Raw genomic sequence first — 21385 nt, 5'->3', positions numbered from 1 at the left:
CCATTCCTCAGATGCCAGCATGGGGGCTGGCTGCCTCTCCGGGGCCTGGTCCTCAGGCATGAGGGGACCCTAGGGTGCATGACTTCCTCAAGCTGTCTCAGAGCTCAGTTTATACAGAATTGTAGTGATTGTGGGGAAACACACACAACAAACCCACCCTTCAGACAGATCCCACATAATGCTTGTCTTCTCCAGGGGTAGGGGGACGGGCTGCAGGAAGAGAAAGGATTTGGAGCTCTTAAAAGTTTTTAAGTGAACATTCAAAATAAATCAATGAAATAAAGGATTTATTAAAACAAAGAGAATTTTTTAAAATCCAGAGTCTCAAGGACTAAAGTACTCTGCAGAGTGAATTGAATGATTATGCTTTAATTATATTATGGTAAACATCAGCCCTGTATTTATGTTGCTTTTGCAAGGAGAGTTCCCCCTGAGGGATTCCTCCTAGTATCAATGGCTTTGGGAACCCTTCTTCCAAGCCTCCATTGTAGGGAAAGGGCGACTCTGTATCTTGTGGGACTTGTGGACTGACTCGTTTCCATCTTGCAGGTGCACAAACTGGAGCCAGATGTATGGAAACACGTGGAAACCGTTTTTATAGATATTGCAGATCGGAGCCAAGTGCTTAGCAAGGTAGGAATTGTTTTCAAGGAGAGGCGGTGGAACCTCCCAGAAGCTGGGACGTGGTGAAGCCTTTTAGAAACAGGAGAACTGAACCCCTTCCTGCCTCAAAATGGGGCTTCTCCTATGCGCCTTTCAACTAAGCTCACAAGTTCCCTCTTCTTGGCATGGGAGCTGCTAGAGAAATCACGTGGTCCGATGTTCGGGCTCCCTACCCTGAAAGTCTTCACCCCAGGAAACAATGACTGCTCTGGGTTTCCCCAGGCCAACTAGCAAGGGCTGCTCCACACAGAAAGCGGTGATTTCTAGAGAAGGTGTTGGATTTTAGACCAGAGCCTGCAAGATTCCTGCAGAGCAGAGTCTTTGTGGGAAAGACAGATTCCTGTCTTCCTGTGGCTTTGGATCAGGGATAGGAAGGACTGTAACCCTCTCCTCTTCCTGCCATGATCCGGGCACTGACCTCAGACAGGTCTGTTCCCGTCTTGTCTGTAATAAGATCTAAATTCTACTTTTGTCCTCCCCTGTTTCCTCCAGTTCCTCCAAAGAGGATGTAGGAGCTTTCAGGGGAGTTCTTTGTTTAAGTGCACAGTAGATTCTCAGTTATTCCACATTAATAGGGAGGGGGGAGGGGGTGTTGTTATGACAGATCCAAGATGGCAGAGGAGAACACAAACCATCTATAATTGACTTTGGAAGAGATTTTGTGTCCACTTCTTTTTCTGTAGGAGACTCGCCCTCAGAAGTATATTTTTCTTAGATGATTAAAGAGAATTTGCACTTCCTGAGTCTCAGACAGCTGAAAGATGGCACAGTGAGCCAGAATTAAAAATTTACTGGGGCTTATTCACTCATAGATATTCAGGGATCGAGTGTTTGCAAACCAGTGACTTGAGGCTGACTGTTACTGGCCGAGCAACACAGAGCCTGCACTTGGAATTCTTTCCATCCTGTGCCATTAAAAACGAGTTACGGAAAGCAAGGCAGTGAGATCATGGCCAAAGAAGTTTAACATATGGGCCCTTGGCGGCCACAGTGGAAACATCGTGTCTTTTGAGCTCTTTGCTCCTGGATATATACAGGGAAAGGTCTAAAACAAACCGTGGCAGAAAAAATACCATTGAGTCCTCTCGGAGGCAGCCCTCAATATTTACATAGCTCTGGGCTGACTTGTCACCCACCCACTCTGGCCCGAGGTCAGCTAATGGATTTAGCCGCTCCTGGCCATCTCTGTCCTTGCTTTGGACGGTTACTGGACAGCAGGACGGTTGGTGGGCTCCTCTGCTCCCTGGAGGGGCTGTCAGCGGGATGGTGCTGTGTGTCCCCCCTCCACACTCATGACCTTTCTTTCACAGGATTACAAGCAAGAAGAAGATCCAGCAAAGTTTAAATCCATCAAGACAGGCCGGGGACCACTGGGTCCCAATTGGAAGGTGCAGTTCACCCTTTGGCCACAAGGGGGCTAGATCAGGGACCCAGTGGACTAAGGGGCGTCTGGCTTCCAGAGGGGATGGACCAGGGGTGGAGGAGGGATTGGGGGGACCCGAGGCTGGGCTACAGGGAGTCCCTTGGCTGCCCCCTGAGTCGTGAGCTTGCCCCCGGGTGTTTTCTCAATACAGAAAGAATTGGCAAATCAGAAAGACTTGCCGTACATGTGCGCCTACAAACTGGTAACCGTCAAGTTCAAGTGGTGGGGCCTCCAGAACAAAGTGGAAAACTTTATACAGAAGGTGAGTGGCAGGGGAGGGGGTCAGCGGCGGGCACCCGTCAGCGGCTTGTCTGTTATTGGCTGAGAAGAGCTTAGATCCGTCCAGCTGGCTTCTCGAGCCAGCAGGGTCACCCTCCCCTCCTTGGCGCCTGGCTCCTGACTCTCTTAGCTCTTCTTCCCCTGCAGTCAGGAAGAAACTCCAGTTATGGAAGGGGAGCAGGCACAGACATAGGAAGGGAAGTGACTTGCTGGGATTCAGCTCAGACATTTGTCCCCTTTCTTCAAAAGCCAGAGGCAGGAAGTTTCGTAGTCTGAAAGTCTCAGGTCCTCAGTCACAGGGCTGGACAACACAACTGAGCGCGTCCCTCTTAATCTCGGCATCCACTTTCTGGGAGGTCGGAGACCCAGTCAAGTTTACTGTCCTCCTCCAGTCCCTCATGGCTCCCAGAGAAGAAGGAGATGCTCCTGAGAAATCTGCCCCTTGGCAGAGTTCTGGTGTCTGCTCTGCGTGCCCCCTCTTCGTAGCCTGGTGAGGCTCACCAGGAAACCTCTGCTGCTTAATTAGGCCTGGTCAGGGGCCCAGGAACTTCTCTAGTATCCAAGCAACACAGCCAGCTGTGAATAAGCTTGTCTTCCCTCCACCCCCCACCCTCCTGATGTTCCTCTTGTCTCTGGGCCTCTGCCTTGGGGCCCGCTAAGAAACTGATGTAAAGGCCCCGGGGTGACCGCCCTCCTGATCTCCCACCTACTAGCCAGCAGCCAGCAGCCCCTGTGCTATGTATCAAAGTGTTGGGATCAGCTCTGACTGTGGGAAGGAGCAGGGCAGTGGCATCCTTCCTGCTGAATTGTCAACTTGTCCCCTCCATTTCTTAGCAAGAGAAGCGTCTGTTTACAAATTTTCACCGGCAGCTGTTCTGTTGGCTCGATAAGTGGGTTGAGCTGACTATGGATGACATTCGCAGGATGGAAGATGAGACCAAGAGACAGCTGGATGAGGTAAGTGGGAGCTTAAGGGGAGGCTCTGAAACTCAAGGTTAATCCATAGGCTAAATCCATAGCAGCTGATTATCAGAGCAGAGGTGCATCCATCAGGATGCTGGCTTGGATAGACCAGTATTACCCAGTCGGAATAGACCGATTCTCTTCTGATAAAGTTCTGGGCAAGTGGGACGAGTGGGGCAGCGACTTTCAGAGGCTGAAGACACCGAGAGCTTTGTCCTGAAGTTCTGGGAAGTTCCATACTCAAAACTGAGTAGTTATGGAACTTCTGCTCTCGGGCATGAGGCCCAACCGTACATGATGCCTTCCCTCACCTACCTTGGACAGACCCCTGGGGGCTGGGGGCAGCGCTCGGGAGTAGAGGCCTAGGCAGTGTGCACCAAGTGCCAAGGCAGAACCACAGGAAGGGCGGGCACCAGCTCAGGAGCCGGGGCATATACTGAGGAGCGAAGAAGGTTGGCACAGACCTGTGGAGGACATTGCTCGGGCCCCACAGACATACAGAACCCACATCAGCTGCCCACTTTCCAGGCTTGCTCTTAGTTTTAGTTGGTTTTTCACCTGGATCTCTTGAGAATTTTGTTTCAGGCTTGTTGAGCCTTAAAATAGAGCCTGAGAAGGAAGGCTGGCTTGTGTTCCCTGAAGGTCCTGGAAGGGCTCTCTCAGGTGGGGGAGATGGGGCCCTAGCCATGGCGGAAGCACCTCCGAGCACACTCACTTCACAGTCAAGTAAAAAAAGCCTTTCCTGGCCCCAGCTGTCCTGCCTCCCATCACGCTTAGCTGCTCCTTCTCTTCTTGGACCTCTGTGAACTCCTCCCTTCTGAGCTTGGGGTGGGGATGGGGAGGGCGGGATCACCGGTTCTGCCCTGCTGTGTTTTTCCTGGGTTGCAGTGACTCACCCAATGCCCTAGTTAGTCCTTGTATAAGGGCTGCCATCTTGGTTACTCATTTGACTGCATCTGGCTGGCTCTTTGCCAGGCTCTCGGGCTATGGCCCAGAGCTAGAAGTCTACCAAAAGTCGTGTGTTTATGACTATAGTTTCAGGTCTTGTGAGCTCCTAGCCAGGGAAAAAAGTATACAAAAATGGAAATTTCCCTTTTCTTTTCCTCAATCAGTAAGCATTTATATGTGTCAGATATTGTGGTTATAAATAAAAAGCAAAAGGAGGCAGCTGGGTGGTGCAATGGATAGAGTAGCAGCCCTGAAGTCAGGAGGACCCGAGTTCAAATCTGGCCTCAGAAACTTAACACTTCCTGACTGTGTGATCCTGGGCAAGTCACTTAAACCCCAATTGCCTCAACAAATAAATAAATAGTGAAATCAGCCTCTGCCCTCAGGGAGCTTACATTTCCAAATGAGGGCAAAGCCCTTAGATTTGTCAGTTAAGGTCACTGCTAACTTTGGAGAGCACTGACATTTTTAACTTTTGCATTTATGTATAAACATGATATGTACAAAGAACATACACAGTAACTTAAACGAGCAACCTTCTAACATCTGGGTAAAATGGCTCAGGTTTCTTAGAGAAAATTCTTATGAACTGAGTTCTAAAGGAAGTCAGGGTCAAAGAGACCAAGATAAAAGGGAGCCTGCATCAGTCTTGGGGTATGTTACGGAGAGCACACACTAAAGACCCCAGAAATTCAGCATGTGAAGAGCAGCAAGCAGGCTGCAGTGGTTGCACTACAGAGTGCATGGAAACAATAATATGTCACCTGGAGCAGGAGAAAGGGACCAGGCTGTGCAGGGATCTCAGTACCAAAAGTGGGAGTTTGTATTGATCTCCAAAGAAATAGGGCACTTGGAGGACTCACTAGGGATGGTAAGACCTGGTTATATCTGATCACTTTGGTGACCTTGTGGAAACCACATGGATTGATGTGGGAAGAGGCAAGGAGGCCCGTCAGAAGGCTAAAAAGCTAGTCCAGGCAGGCAAGAGTTGGGGAGGTCCTGCACCAGAGGAGTGACAACATGTGGATCGACAGAGATGTTAAGAAAGCCACAGTGGATGGAGCACCAGCCCTGAAGTCATGAGGCCCTGAATTCAAATCTGGCCTCAGACACTTAACACTTTCTCACTGTGCTTACTAGACTAGTCACTTTATTCCAGTTGCCTCCTTCCAAAAAGAAAGGAAAAAAAGAGAGCTACAGAAACAACAATATATAACTGCTGTTTGGGGCAGGTGAGGGGTTATGATTGCTACCCTGGATGACAAAGGCAGAGGAGTGCCCTTGATAGATGCAGGGAAGCCTGGAAGAAAGGTGGGTGTGGAGGGGAAAGGTGATGAGTAGTTTTGGACAGATTGAGCTAGTTTATAGCCAGGTGGTGGAGGCCAGAAGCTCAGGAAAAAGTTAGGCTTGAACGAGACTACAGCACTTTATCACCAGAATAATACATAATGACTGAATGGGATTTATACCAGGAAATCAAGGCTGGTTCAATATGAGAAAAACTATCAGCATAATGGAACATATCGATAACCAAAGTAACAAATCATGTGATTATTTCATCAGATGTAGAAAAAGCATTTGACAAAATACAGCACCCATTTCTAATAATAACACTAGAGAGCATAGGAATAAATGAAGTTTTCCTAAAATGATAAGTAGCATCGATCTAAAACCATCAGCAAGCATTAAATGTAATGGGGATAAGCTAGAAGCATTCCAAATAAGATCAGGGGTGAAAGAAGGTTGCCCATTATCACCACTGTTATTTAGTATTATACTAGTTAATAATAGCTTTTTATTTCCAAAATACATGCAAAGATCATTTTCAACATTCACCCTCGCAAAACCTTGTATTCCAGATTTTTCTCCCTCCCTTCCCTCCACCTTCCTTCACAGACAACAGATAATCCAGTATAGATTAAACATGTGAATATTGTACTAGAATTGTTAGCTTTAGTAATAAGAAAAGGAAAAGAAATCGAAGGAGTTACAATAGACAATGAGGAAACAAAACTATTACTAGAAAGAATTAACAATTTAAACAAAGTTGCAGGATATAAAATAAATTCACATAAATCATCAGCATTTCTGTATGTTATCAGTAAAACCTAGCAACAAGGGATAGAAAAATTACATTTGAAATAACTGTAGATGACATAAAATATTTGAGTCTACCTGCCAAGACAAAAGCAGGAACTATATGAACACAATTGCAAAAAAAACAAAACAAAAAACCCACAAATAAAGTTAGGTCTAAACAATTGGAAGAATATCAAGTGCTCATGGGTAGGCCAAACTAATATAATAAAAATAACAATTCTACTTCAATTAATCTATTTATTCAGTGCCATATAATCAAACTGCCAAAAAATTACTTTATAGAGTTAGAAAAATAATAACAAAATTAATCTGGAAGAACAAAGATCAAGAATATCAAGGCAGTTAATGGGGGAACAAATGTAAAGGATGATGGCCTGGCCATACCAGACCTAAAACTATATTGCAGAGATGCAGTCATCAGAAAGAATCACTAGTGCCATAGATTTGGGCATCATCTGCAGAGGGCTCATTGACTGCTTGGGAGGTGATGAGATCTCTAGAGAGGACCCCTGGTGGGAATCCATGAGTGGAAAGTTGAAGAAAGAGCAGTATCCAGGGGGGGAAAACGTAGTCACTTGGGCCCAGTGTTGCAGAGAGGTCCCCAAGGAGAACATTGAGAAAAGGCCTTTAGACTTGTCACTGAAAGAGCATTTCAGAGAAATGGGAGAGGTCACAAGCAGATGACCACAGGTTTAGAAAAGAATGAGAGGAGATAAAGTGGGCACGCTGTGTGTGGATGGCTTCCCGAAAAAGATCTAATGAGGATTTTTCATAGAATGGGGGAGACTTGGGTGTGGTTGTAGGTAGCAAGGAAGGAGCCAGTAGCAGAGATTTAAGATCAGAGCAGGGAGGGTGCTGGTGGGGGCAGTCTGCTGGAGAAGATGAGAGGGGTGGGATGGAGCGTTCAGGAAGAGTTGGTGTTGGCAAGGAGGAAAGCCAGGGATTGTGGGGGATGATATCGGCCGTGTCCGATGAGGAGAGTTCCTGAGAATGGTCATCTTTTTTGGCCACATGATAAATGAGCTTCTCAATTGAAAAATTGAAAGGGGAGGGGGGGTGTTAAGGGAGGCTTGAGAGAAGAGATTTGCTTAGGGAGGAACAGAAGAATGGACTTGCTGCGTTAAGATTGGATAACAACTTTTTAGTGCATCCAGTCGGTATTTTGTGATATCTTCCAGCTCATTCCACAGGATGTGAGTAGGAGCAAAGGAGAGACATTTCGGGAGTAATCCTAGGTTGAGTTTCAACAAGGAATAATTGTTGCTGCAACAGTGAAGCAGGTTGGACTGGCTCATCAAGGTGTTGGGGTTGGGAGGGAAGGTGAATGTAGCCAGAGCCAGGAAGCCAGATGGCCCAGGAGAGTCCTGCAAGGGGCAGGGAGCGGAGGGCACGACAAGGACAAAGGGGAGGGTTGCAAACAGGGAAGCATGGGATGATGTGGAAGAAGAAATGATTATGACTAGTTAAAGGAATTGCAGTGGTTCAGATGGGAACATGGAACCTCGTGGGTGATGGGGAGACCCAGGCTAAGGCCATCTTGTGTGAGACGGACATGGGAGCTGAGTAGAAGTTTGAAGGAGCACGAGGATGAATATGGAAGTCCCCGTTATAACAGCAAGCGTGTAGCCAAGGAGACTGTGAGCCAGGCGCTGAACTGAGAAAGGACGGGAATGCCTGGCAGTCAGCAGATGACTAACAGGATTGAGGGGATGTCGGAGAGATCACTGAGTGGTGGCCACGGGAGGGGCGGATGAGCATTAGGAACACTGATTCCCCCTTGGAACCAGTGAGTCAGGGCGTGGGCAGGGAAGTGCAGCCGATCCTGCAGAGGCTAGCCAGGGATGCAGAGCCCTCTGGGGGAGCCAGGTGTCAGGGAGTGCCAGGAGATGGCAGGAGCAAGAGGAAGAGGAAGTCTGAAGTGAAAGGAGATGGGTTAGGTATTGAGCAGGAACTTCAGAGGGCTGGAAGATCTGGAGATGGGATGGGAGGGGGAGGATGACGAGAGGAATGAGCGTTTATTATGTGTTAGGCACTGAGCTAAATGCTTTACAATTACTATCTTATTTCTTCTTCATAATAACCCTGGGAGATAGATGCTATCATTACTTCTATTCGGGATGAGAAAACTGAGGCAGACAGAAGTTAAGTGACTTGCCCAAGATCACACAGCCAGAAAACTGAATTTCTTCTTCATAGTAACTCTGGGACATAGGCACTATCATTACCTCCATTTTATAGATGAAAAAACTGAGGCAGACAGAAGTTTAGTGACTTGCCCAAGATCACACAGCCAGCAAAACTGAATTTCTTCTTCACAATAACTCTGGGAAATAGGCACTATCATTACCTCCATTTTATAGATGAGAAAACTGAGGCAGACAGAAGTTTAGTGACTTGCCCAAGATCACACAGCCAGCAAACTGAATTTGAACTCAGGCTTTCCTGGCTCTAGGTCTAGCACACTATCCCCTGTGTCACCAAGCCGCCTCTGATGGGGATGTAAAAGCAGATAGCTGGTTTGGGGGGGTCTTTGTCAGTTTAGGAGCCCGTTGTCACTGAGAGGGAGTGGGAATCAGCAGACCATTTAGGAACAAGTCGAGACAGCGCCAGGGCTTGATGCCAGTGTTGGCTTGTGGATGACCGGCTGGGACGCCTTGTAATCCCTCTAAGAGACTTTGTGGCAGTGACCGCAGCAAGGTCAGACCCCAGACCCTGGGCTCGAGGCCTTGGGCAGATCATGATGAGAATTGCATGGCAGCATCTGATAGCAGCTTCCTGTGACTGCTGAAGTCTTTCCCCGGTAACCTCATTTCGTGGACAGCAGGCTTGGGGCTCCTAGAGCTGAAAGGACCCTCCAGCTGCCTCATTGATCCTTCTGTCTTCAGGCAGAATCTGTCAAAACCGTCCCAAACAGATGAGAATTAATCCCTTTTAATGCTTGCTAGAGATTCCAGTTTGCCCGGTTTCCTCCAGTGGGTGTAACCACCACTGGAGTTAGAAAGAAATACTCCTGTACCTCCTCCAGCCACAGCGGACGCCCATGGCCGCACGTTCCCTCTGTAGTGCAGACGGGGGAGCTAGCTCTTCTGTGCCCACCATCCATGAAACCCCCTTCATAATATTCATGGGTTTGAATGTTCCTACCCTTTTAAGCCGCAGCCACCGGTTCTGTGCACGTGTCACAGAGGGATGAGACTTGTTCTGCTTCAGGCCCAGAACCAGTCGAAAGGAGATAGAATTGGTCAGATGAAGAAACTGGGGCCTAAAAGTGGACCAGTGACCTGCTGCAAACCACACTGCAAGTCAGTGGCTAAAAACTGAAGCAAAGGCCAGAAGGTGACCACAGAGCCCTGGAGCTTTGCCAGCCAGGCTTTAACCCAGCCCAAACAGGAAAGACTGGGACCACTGGCAAAAGCCTAGTGCCCCACTTGGATCTCCAGCGGCAGCTCTGACACAGAAACGGGTCCATGCTCTCCACACGTGGGCTATCTTTTGTTTGCACTTCATACTTTCCATCTTGGCAGATTCTGCACCATGTGTAATTTTAGTCCAGCCCCTGGGGACCTGGACCTTCCAAGCCTCCTGAAGTTTGGGGAAGATGCATGAATGCCGCCCTTAGAAATGAGAGGCTCCAACCTACTAGTGCTCATGGCTTACAAATTTCCATCTCCTACATCCCTGATCACAATTCGGAATCAATTCAGAACCAATGTCACCCTTCTTTATACATCTTCTTTATCTCCATATAACTGATGATTCCATTCCCAAGTCCAATATGGCATCTGGAGTCCCTTATTCAGTTATTAAGAAACTTTTTTCCCTCTGCTCTCTTAGCAATCTTTCCATCTTGTTGCCCCCAGGAAAGATTGCATCCCTGGCCACTCTCTCTAGAGTTTATTGCACCTTTTCTTGTATCCCCCAACATATTGGACCACGAAGAGGAGGAGTAAGAATACTCCTTACTGCCCTTTGTAAATGCCTTCTCTGCCATTATCGCTCAGAACCCTGTCTCCCTCTCCGGCTCCATCAGTGAGCCGAGACCCTTATGGCTGTGATCTGCAGGCTTTGAGGTCACTCTTCCCTCTTGCCTTTTCTTCTGTTATTACTAGTCACTTCTAACTGGAGTGGCCTAAGCCCACCCCAGCCACGTCATGGACATTTACCTTTTCTTTCTCTCTGTTTCATTCCTCCTTATAATCAGACCTCTGTAGCTGATACTATTCCCTTCCCAAATCTATCTTCTTTCTCTGTCTTTAATGTGTATTGCTTATGTGTGTGTGTGACTATGTGTGAGTGTGGGTGTGTATATTCTACTACCTTTTTCCTGCTTCAGGTAAAACTGAGGTTCTGAAACACTCAATTTCCTCCTTAGGATTTTAACTCGGATTATGAGAGATAGTAAGGACCACCCTCTTTCTTATTTCTTCCCTAATAAATTCCTTCCCCCCTCCCATAAAGCGTTCTCTTTCCTCTCCATTATCTCTCATAGCCAGTAAATTGCCGATTCTTGCCTCTTCTATTTTTACAACTTTTCTCACATCTGTCTCCCTTTCTCCACCCGCACAGCTCCCTCCTAGTGGAGATAACTCATTACCTCTTGGCTGGACTGCTATAATAGCCTCTTAATTAGTCTGCTGCCTTTGTCTCTCCCTTCCCCAGTCCATCCTCCACACAGCTACTAAAATAGTCCTCCTACATCACACTTCTGATTGTGTCATTTCTCCACTTAGAAATCCTTACTGCTCCCCCTCCCCCGGCCTGTAGGATAAGAGACAAATGTCTTAGCTTAAAATTTAATAAAAGTAATAATAACAACAACAACAACAACATTTTACCTAGACCTCATAATGGCTGCTATCGGGTACATACCCCCAGTTGTCTCATGTCGCCTAAAGTAGCTTACCCCAAAAGGAACTGATGAAACGGCGAAATTGCAGCGTGGACCTTGGGCACATCCACGTGAAACTTGGCCAAAACCACATCTGCAAAGAAAAGCTTTGAAATCGTGCAGATTCCCTTGTGGAGACAGGATTGTGAGGGACATTCGCATCACTGCCAACAGAAATCACACAAGGGTTATCTGTAAGAAGCCCAGACTTGGAGATCAATGCAGATTAGGCAGGGAAAGGGGAAGAACGGTGACATGTGACTTCCGGTGGCAAACATTGAGCACCTACTGAATACCTAGCAACCAGAGTTCTAGAACAGAAGCTTGATATCTTTAGTGAATTACCAGATCAATCTCCATACTATAAATACAGACCCCAGTTCATCCTGGAGAACTCAGCCTAGAAGCTGAATCCAGACCATTTTCTCAACCAGATTTGCCACCAGTTATCCAGAAGCAACAGTGATCCCTTCCCAAAGTGACCATGACACAGAGAGTGATCTCCAGGCTACATGGGATGCCAGGCACAGGACAAGGAGCGCATCCTCCCCATGAAGCCGTGGATACTTCCTACTACAGAAAGCACCTCCTGAGTGCATAAACATTAAGTAGAAAGACTCATTCCAGGGGTATTTTTGGTCCCCCATTGAAGAAAAGGAGAAAAATAAGGTCCTAAGAGTCATAAGACTTTCAAATTTTGAGTCTCAGGGGTCACCAGGGGTCCCCTATGTCAGGTTCTTCATTTAAGACTGAGGAACCGGAGACTGAGTGATTTATCTGGTCCTGAGCTGTACGCCTTTTTAGTAAGGTCCTCTATAATCTAGCTACTGTAGTTATTTCTTTGGGCTGAATTCAGGAAATGAAACAAATCCAGGATACATTAAAGAGATGATCAGTTAGCAAAGATAGGCTTGTTTGCCCATTCCTGCATATCTCCAGATACATCCTGGATGTATCTCTGGTGATTGTCTGAACCCATACTTCCAGATTATCAGACTCTTTTCCATTGTCTTTAATCTATTTAATTCAGGTCTTTTGTCTACTTTTTTAATCTTCCAGTGTTGAAGTTCAAGTGGTGCTTTCAGGATTTACAATCTTTTTGCATTCATTATCTCCCCTGTGCCTTACAAATAACCCTCTGAGCCTGGTTTATAGATCAGCAAACAGAGATTGAGTGACTTTTCTAAGGTTACACAACCAGGGGTACCTGCTTGGTGCAGTGGACAGAGCACTGGCCCTGAAGTCAGGACACTTGACACCTACTAGCTATGGGATCCTGGGCAAGTCACTTTACCCCAATTCCTCCCCCCAAAAAAGTCACATACCTGTAAATATTTGAAGCAGGATGCTTTCTCAAGTCTTCCAGATTCTACATCCAGCATTTCATCTAATAAACTTATTTTCTCTTTCGATCCATCTCCATGAAGGTTTTGGGGAGTTCTCAATCCTAGAGCTCAGCACTGAACTCAGCCTGTTAGTCGTGGATCCCCAGCCCCTCTGGATTGGGGGCTTGCCTATATCTTTCTGGTGACCTTGGATTGGGGCTGGTCCCTTAAGCTCTCTCTGGCTAGTCTTTCCATCTCTTTATTAGGAGATAGGAAGAGTTCCCTCGCTTTGATAACCAGGGTTTCCATGGGGCTTGAGGGCCTCTAGCTGCCTTAGCTTCCTTTTTATTGTTGAATACATCACCTCTTGTAGACTATAGATTATAAAATCCTGAATTATTCTGGACCCCATGACTATAGATACTGTCCTAGGGACAGTGAAGTTCTAGGCAAAGACCTCCTGAGTTTCCAGAATGGAATAATGAGTCTGTAAAACACCCCTTTCTGATCAGGGGAACCCCATAAAACTTCTGCTTCTAGCTCACTATTCCCCAGCTTCTGAGTGTTAGGCAAGCAGGGGCCTGACTTACCCAAACCCTAGGAACATTTTCAGATAAACTTTCAGAATGACTTAATAGAAGCTCTAGAACGCAGAAATTTGTAGGGATGGGCGCTCGTGGAGGATGACATTGGTTCTTTTTCTTTTGCTTCTATGATTCCTGCTGACATAGACCAAACTTTTCCATCAATGGCATTTGGCTAGTGATGGCTCAGAATGTTGGATTTTGCTGAACTGGAAGTTCTAACTAGTATTTTTCTAATCTATCCTCCATTTCACATCCTGTACAGTTTGGTTCAAAACTCATTTCTGTTCAGAAAGTCTTCTCTAACTGACTTCACTCAACGCAGAAGGCCCTTTCATTCTCTTTCTGTTGTCAGTCCGTCAGTAGTGTATTCTTTGATCTTAACTTGTTCAGTCCTTCCTAACAACAAAATAATAATATCTTTTATTTCTTGTGTCAATTACCTCCATACCTAGTAAATGCTAAACAAATACACACAACTGATTTGCCATTGAAGTGAATTTCCAATATTTGGGGCAGCTTGGTGTTGACCTCGGAGATTCTTTGGACTTCAATCAGAGCATGATACATGATCATTCAAAGTTTTGTTTTAATTTATTTATGAAAATCCAGTTAAAATTTTGCTAATGCTTCTATCTTCTCCTGCTGTCAAAGATAGCAGAATAGTCCCTCTGTAATTCAGAAAGTTGCAGGGACTGGGAGGAGATGGACAATTATTGTTTTTAGTGTTCTGAGAATATTCATATCCTGGTCTGTTTCCTGTGTGACATACTAGATTTGTTTGATCTTTAAAAATGAGCTTTTAAAAAGTGCTTTAAGAAACAGGTCCCTTCCTCAGCCTCCTCATTTCACTGATTGTCCTTTTAGAAAGAGCCTACTATGTGAAAAACCCTGAAAAGGAGATGAAAATATGTAAAATAGGTTCCTTTATGAACCCTTCTGACGTTTGCATTTTGGTGTAGGGAAGGGCAATGGAAAACTTATATAAATATACAAAAATAAATAATGGCTAATGTAAGAACTGGCTAATGGCTAGGAATGGAAAGATCACTTCTGACTTAAATTTTAGGGGAAACTCAGAAGCTTCCCAGGGAAGATGGGACATTGAGGATGGACTTTGCCCCTTTGGATAGGGTTTGTAAAGGGAATTTGGATTAGAAGGCCTTTAAGGCAAAACTGAAGAGTGTGAGGGGTCTCTGGAAATATAGGGAATGTTATAAATAATAGTAACAACTCCTGAGTGTCATAGAAGTTTTACAAAGCCCTTTCCTGAAGCTCTAAAATAAATATTACTAGTATTGTGACTCCCATCTTATAAATAAGGAGATGAAGGTCCTGAAGAGTGTGGCTAGATAATCCTTGCCGGAATCTCCAATCCCACAACCAATGGCTTAAAGGGAATGAAAGGGCTGGGAAAGAGAATTGTGCTTCTGGAGAGCTGAATTAGGAAGTTTTAGAGAAGAGTTTAACCTGGGACCTATAATGTTGGTTTTTTTTTTTTTTTTTTTTAATAGCCTTTTATTTACAGGATATATAAAAATTTAATTAAAATTGCCAAACCTCTTGTTCCAACTTACCCTTACCCCCCCTCCCTAGATGGAGGATGACTAGTAGATGTTAAAATATTAAAATATAACTTGATAACAATAAGTATGATGACCAAAAATTATTTTTTAAAAAAAGAATAGGTCTGAATTATTGTTAAATTAGCTTGTGAAGGAAATCAAAATGATGTGTGATAAATATAGGGGATTAATTTAATGAATGGTTTTGTCATCTCCAGAGATTTTTCTGGGTAGCTAGTTCGTTATTCCTGTCCATTAGAAATGATTTGTTGATCTCGTTGTTGAGGATGGCCTGATCCATCAGAACTGGTCATCATCTAGTATTTTGGTTGAAGTATATAATGATTCCTTGGTCCTGCCATTTACTAGCATCAGTTCGTAAGTCTCCAGGCCTTTCTAAATCATCCTTTTTTTTTTTTTTTTGTTTTGTTTTGTTTTGTTTTGTTTTTGTTTTTTTTTTTATTTAATAGCCTTTTTTACAGGATATATACATGGTAACTTACAGCATTAAAATTGCCAAACCTCTTGTTCCAATTTTCATTTACCTCCCTAAATGGCAGGATGACCAGTAGATGTTAAATATAAAAAAAACTTAGATACACAATAAGATACATGACAAAACATTATTTTGTGTAAAAAGAATCAGACTTGAATTATTGTACAATTAGCTTTGTGAAGGAAATCAAAGATGAGGGTGTGATAAATATAGGGACTGGAATTAAATGTAATGGTTTTTATATCTCCAGAGTTCTTTTCTGGATAGCTAGTTCAGTTCATTACTCCCATTAGAAAATATTTGGGATCTCTTGTTGAGGATGGCCTGATCATCAGACTGGTATCATCTAGTATTGTTGTTGAAGTATATAATGATCTCTGGTCCTCCTATTTCCCCTTGATCAGTTCGTAAGTCTCTCCAGGCCTTTCTGAAATCATCCTGTTGGTCATTTCTTACAGAACAGTAATACTGAAATCATCCTGTTGGTCATTTCTTACAGAACAGTAATATTCCATAATTTTCATATACCACAATTTATTCAGCCATTCTCCAACTGATGGACATCCATTCAATTTCCAGTTTCTAGCCACTAAAAAGGGTGCCAAAATATTCGTGAATAACCTTTCCCTTCTTTTATAATCTTCGGGAATAATCCCGTGGTAACACTGTGGATAAAAGGGTATGCAAGTTTAAACTTTTTTTGTTCCAAACTACTTCCAAAATGGTTGGATTCCCACAACCCACCAACAATGCATCAATGTCCCAGTTTTCCCGATCCCCTCCAACAATATCATTATTTTTTCCTGTCATCTTAGCCAATCTGAAGGTGTGGTATCTTAGAGTTGTCTTAATTTGCATTTCTCTGATTAATAATGACTTGGAGCATCTTTTCATATGACTAGAAATAGTTTCAATTTCTTCATCTGAGAATTGTCTGTTCATATCCTTTGACCATATAATGTTTTTAAAAACACTTTGACAAATGAATTTCAGAATTATTGGTGTCTTTGGTAAGCCTACATATTTTATTGTGGGCTTTGAAAAACATGATTCTAGCTTCACTAGACTGTGTACCCAAGGAGTCCAGGACACACAAAAAAGTCAAGAATCTTCATGTGAGGGCAGGGTGAGAGATGTGTGTGTGTGTGTGTGTGTGTGTGTGTGAGAAGATGTAGTAGATAGCATAGTAATATGATTGTGGCCAAGATGAGGGTCCAGGCAGGACCCAGGAGAGCTCCCAAAGCAGAAACTGAGAACCCTCCCCTCACTTTGGACCCTTGTGAGAATTCACACAGTGTGGCTGGGGGGAGAGATAATGAGCCTGTGGGGCAGAGGGGCTCTGATAGGTGCCCCTGGCAAATGTGCCATCTCGTTCACAAAACCATTCAGCCTGGGCTTTTTGACACGATTGAATCTTTATGGAAGAACCCTCAGGGAATGGTGTTGGTGGCAAGTTTCTACCACTAACTGAAATCTCTATTTTGTTTTTGTTCCCCTTCCAGATGAGAGAAAAAGACCCTGTGAAAGGAATGACAGCAGATGACTAATGCCATCCCTTCCCCTCAGCACTGTAAGGACCAAGTTATTTCATTTGGTGTAACATGAAAGCTAAGGTTTAACCCTTGGGTTTTAAAGGCCTAACACCTGGGGAGTAAGAGACCCTTCCTTCCATGGCTGTAATGATGTGGTCACCAAACTGACAGCACTTGGGCTGCCGATATCATTGAAAATGTTTATGAACTTGGGCACTTTTTTCCCTCTGAGAATCGCCCAGAAAAAGTCGGATACCAGACGGTCAGGGCATGATAAGTCCAGCCTGCCTCTGTTTCATTAAGCCGCCACCACTTCCATCCCTTCTTCCCCAGACCCTGCCAAGTCCCCCTCTGGAGTCGTCAGCCTCGGCTCAGTGACGTAATGAATGCCCTTTTCTGACTTCCCTGAGCGAGGCAGAAGCCATGGTGTTGGGTCAACCAAAGGTGTGGAGCGTCTGGGCCTTTTCCAGCCTCCGAACTCCTGCCCCCTGCTGGGAATGCTCCTCAGGAGCATTTTCTGGCCACAGCCTGACCCCGGGCATCTCCCTTCTGTGTTCAGCTTAAGTGGTCATTCCTTCAGTCTGGACCCTTTAGCCATTTAGAAGCAATCTGTCCTCAGGGTTGGCAGCCTGAAATAATGGACAGGGAAGTGGCCTGGGGAGTCCCTCCTCTCCCCGCCCCCGCTGGGTGACCCCTCCCACTGCTTACCCTCCCAATGACTTTGGAAGGCTGCAGTGGGTGTGTAGAAGTTCTCCCTCCCTGATAACATGAGAGATCTGGTAAAAAAGGAAATTTAAAAATCTGGAGCCATGGAAAGTTTCTCAGTAGGGGTAGCTAGGGGGCGCAGTGGATAGAGCATTAACCCTGAAGTCAGGAGAACTTGAATTCAAATCCAACCTTCCTGCGTGAGCAAGTCACTGGACCCCAATTGCCTTGCCCCCCTAAAAAAAGTTTCTCAGTAGTTCCTGCCCTTTGTTCTGTTCTGTAACTTCTGGAAGACGCTTCTGGGCTGCTTCCGGGCCTGGGAGATGCCCCTTTCTCAGAGATGCCATTTCCCTATTGAAAATCTTACCTTATTCCTCTGCTCAGGTTAGCACTGATAGCGGGTGATCCAAGAGATCTCTAGGAACGCGAGCGGTCTAACAGAGGGTGCTTTCCCTTCCTCAGTCTCACAGATCTGGGGTACAAAGGCATATGGCACAGGGTAGTTGTCAGGGCCCCTGCTGGGGTCGAGGCTGAGTGTAATTCCTCCCCAAACTGGAGCAGCCCCTGAGGACGCTTCATGGTGTTCTTCTATTTCCCTTTGTTGCTTCCCTAATGATCATCTTTCTTTTTTCTAGTTTTGCAAGACAGTGGTCAGCAGGAAGGCCCAGCAGCTCCACCCTCCCGAGTGACAGGCCATCTTCGGACCCAGCCTTTCTGTGCCCATTCAACAGGCGATTTCCAATCCCTCGTAGCTAATTCTAGATGCCCTTTAATATTGTGAACAAATAGACCGTCTGGTATTATTAAGCACATGTGTGCGGGAGCTGGCGCCTCTGAGATGTGTGGCGTATAGGCTGCTGGATTGACAGCTCCTCCCTCCTCTCTCCATTGTGTTCTGACCCATTTCCATGTGGCCCCTATTTCCAAGTGACATTTTTAGCTGAAATAGCTGTCTTTTGTGATGTGATTTAAATGATTTAAGTTTGTCTGTTTTAAACCTGGGATAAACTGAGGCCTCTTGTATCCTGGCCAGACCCTCATGATTTTGAGTGCTAACCTGGAGAGAAAGAAGCTATTGGATGGACTGATGGATTTTTCTCCTCCTCCTCCCCACCCCCCACCCTTCCCTCCCTTCCCCTGGCCCTTGGAATGGCAGTGCAGCTTCAAGACTTAACATTTGCTTCTAGCATCCCAGTATTCTGGTGCTTCATACCAGGGTGGCCAAGGCTTAGCCAGTCCTAGTTTAGCAAGAAAACCAAGCCCCGCCCTGCGCACCAGCACTTGCAGTCACTATCTTTGGAGACACCTAATAGCTTCTGAAACCATTCTGTCACTCATTCTGTCTGCAGTCCATTTGCAGCGCCCATAGCCTCCCTGTCAAGTCTCCGGCTAGAGGGGCTCTGTCCCATTCGGCCCTTGGAACTCTCTCACCTATGCTGAGTGACCCGTTGGGGTGCTATCTCTGTGCGCGCTGCCTCTCAGTCAGGCCGGTGCTTCTGTTGAGCAATAAGCCCCTGTTCTCTCGGAGCCCCCTTCCCTGGCTTTGAGACTGGCGAGGATGCGAGGTCCCAGTATTTTCATGCTGCATGCAAGAAACCCCTTTTGTCCTAAACCAAATCCTCTCATCCCCAGTGTTGCTGGAGAGGGATTAGGAAGAGGCCCCGGGCCTTCCTTTGCCCACACTGAGCTCAGCTCTCGACAATCCCATAGGGTCAGAGGGATGCTTCCATCCACACTCCCCGGGCTGGGCCTGGGGAGGAGGTGGAGCCTCTAGCCAAGCTGGCCTTCCAGGCAGGGCCCTGACTAGAATTAGCCAGCTGCTGGAGTGCCCTCTTCCTCCTCTTCCTCCTCCTTCTCCTCCTCCTCCTCCTCCTCTTCATCAGAACTGAGAGGACTGTTATCCCACCACGGGCGCATCCCCGAAGCAGCTGAGATGTCACCGTTTCTCCAAAGCTGCTCCAGTCTTCAGTGTTCTAAGCCCAAGCTGCCCCGTGCTCGCACTGCCCAAGAGAGAGGCGAGATCCCCATGGTCAGGGAGGAGGTAGTTTGTCTGCGGGTCTCTGGTAGTTTGCTTTGCCTTACTTATTTCTAAGTGCAATAAAAGGAGTGTAGGACTTCACCTGCGACTCTGGCGGACCCTTCTCTGGGACCCTTCTGGGGGAATGGGGGAGGTAGCCCCAGAGCCACCCAAGGTGAAGCCGGGCCTGGGTCTCTCAAGAGAGTTCCTTCTGGCCACGATCCAGCCTCGTTGGCTGCAGCAGATGTCCCGCGGCAGACACCTCCTCGGGAGCCCCTCACCAGTCAGACAGCTGGGGCATTGCAAGCCGTCCTTTGCGTGTTGACTCCCTCGGGAAAAGTCAGTGTTGCCCTTATCATTCTCTTGCTATTAGCCATATTTGTGCTTAAACAACAGTTTTCTTCTCCCTCCTTCATCTGGAAGGTGGGGTCTAGACATCTGTGACATTCAGAGCTAATGAATGTTTGCACCGTAGCAGTCGGGAAAGGCACAAAGGAGAACGTCCTTCCAAGACCAGGCTCTCCAGCTTCTAAATAAGATCAATGCACAAAACTTGAGATCCTCCTGAGGTGTTTATTTCCTACCTCCTCTTTGTCTGTACCACCCCCTCCTCCCATTTTGACCCAGAGCGAAAGTATCCGCGAGACCCGGGCCGGGGCATCCCTTAGGATCCGCTCTGATCTTGGAGCATCCGAGGGACGCTCCCTCGCCAAGGGAGCCGGGCCTCACCTTCCGGGTGCTGCTGCTGCTGGGGGAAGGTGTTGGCTTCTCTGAGACATTCCCAGCCCCCGGCCCTGCCCCCACCCTTGCTAGCCCTTAGAGGAGCCGTCCTCCCGGGAGGCACCGGGGGCGTCGGGCCGGGCTGGGCTCCAGAGGGGCTGCTGCTATTAGATTCCCGGCCCGCGGGCCGACGAGACCCTCCTGGCTAGGAAGCCCCGGGGCTGGCAGCGCCCGGGCGCCTTCTCGGGACCCCGACACGGTTTGGTTGGTTTTCCTTTTGCAAAATCACTTTGTAGAATTAACTAGATTTCCTTGTTGTTTCTTTCATGTGAGTTCGTGCCTTTTTGTCTCCTAATCTTCCAATGCCGTGTGTTGGGGGAAAAGTCTAATAAAAGCATAGACACAGCTCTCGCGTCCAGCTCGTTGGTGTCCTCCCTCACACCAAGGGTCCGTGAACGGTTCGCAATCGGGCGTCGGTCAGGATCACGCGGTACCCGACGCCGCAAAGGCCCCGACGGACGAAACGTGTGCGGACCGAGTTTCCCAACGCGATCCGGTCCTCGCCGCGACTTACAAGCCTCGGCGGCGAGGCGGCTGACGCCGGGGGACGCCATAAACGCGCGCTTTCCGCGAGCCCCGCGGCGAGCCTTCCCGAAGCAGCCCCGAAGCAGGGAACTCCGGCTTTCAAAACCCTTCGGGAGCGCTGGGACCCTGGATCAAGGGATGGCAAAGGCTACAATTAGTCTTTAGTTTCTGCGCTGTCCGGGCTCCCCGAGGGGGCAGCGGCCAGTCACGGTCAGCCGGGGCCGACTCTGGGGGCAAAACCTTCGTGCAGTGCGCGCGCCCCGAGCCGGGACCCGTGCCGTGGTCGGGCGGGACGATGCACGGACACCTGAAATCTACCCCCGGGGGGGGGGGAGGGGGAGGGGCGGCGAGCGCCGGCCCGAACCGCCCGGCAGTAAGGCTCCCAGGCCCGCAGGGGCGCCCTAGACCGGAGCTGGGGGGGCGGGGGGGCTGGGCGAGCGCCGGAAACTGCCCCGCCCTTCCCCGCCCCGCCTCTGGCTCCCCCTCTCCGTTTGAATGCGGGGCGAGGCATGCTGGAAATTGTAGTCCGGGAGCGGGGGGGAAGCTCTGCGTTCTGGGCCGGGGAGTCGGGCCCCGAGCCGGGAGAACGCTG

General features: G+C 47.3%; 1 protein-coding gene across 1 annotated transcript in view; it reads left to right on the top strand.

Annotated features, from left to right (window-relative positions):
* The window catches only part of PITPNA (phosphatidylinositol transfer protein alpha), a 39916-nt gene extending 19302 nt beyond the window's left edge, over positions 1–20614 (top strand). The window contains exons 7-12 of the mRNA XM_031967781.1: positions 550–633; positions 1974–2051; positions 2238–2348; positions 3200–3322; positions 16737–16804; positions 18107–20614. Of these exons, the coding sequence (XP_031823641.1) occupies positions 550–633; positions 1974–2051; positions 2238–2348; positions 3200–3322; positions 16737–16781 (441 nt within the window). The 3' untranslated portion in view covers positions 16782–16804; positions 18107–20614. The remainder of the gene's footprint in view (positions 1–549; positions 634–1973; positions 2052–2237; positions 2349–3199; positions 3323–16736; positions 16805–18106) is intronic.
* The last annotated feature ends 771 nt before the right edge of the window (positions 20615–21385 follow it).

Source organism: Sarcophilus harrisii, chromosome 4 (assembly GCF_902635505.1).
Source record: "Sarcophilus harrisii chromosome 4, mSarHar1.11, whole genome shotgun sequence".
In the NCBI taxonomy this organism is placed as follows: domain Eukaryota; kingdom Metazoa; phylum Chordata; class Mammalia; order Dasyuromorphia; family Dasyuridae; genus Sarcophilus; species Sarcophilus harrisii.
This window is presented reverse-complemented; position numbering and strand designations above follow the sequence as displayed.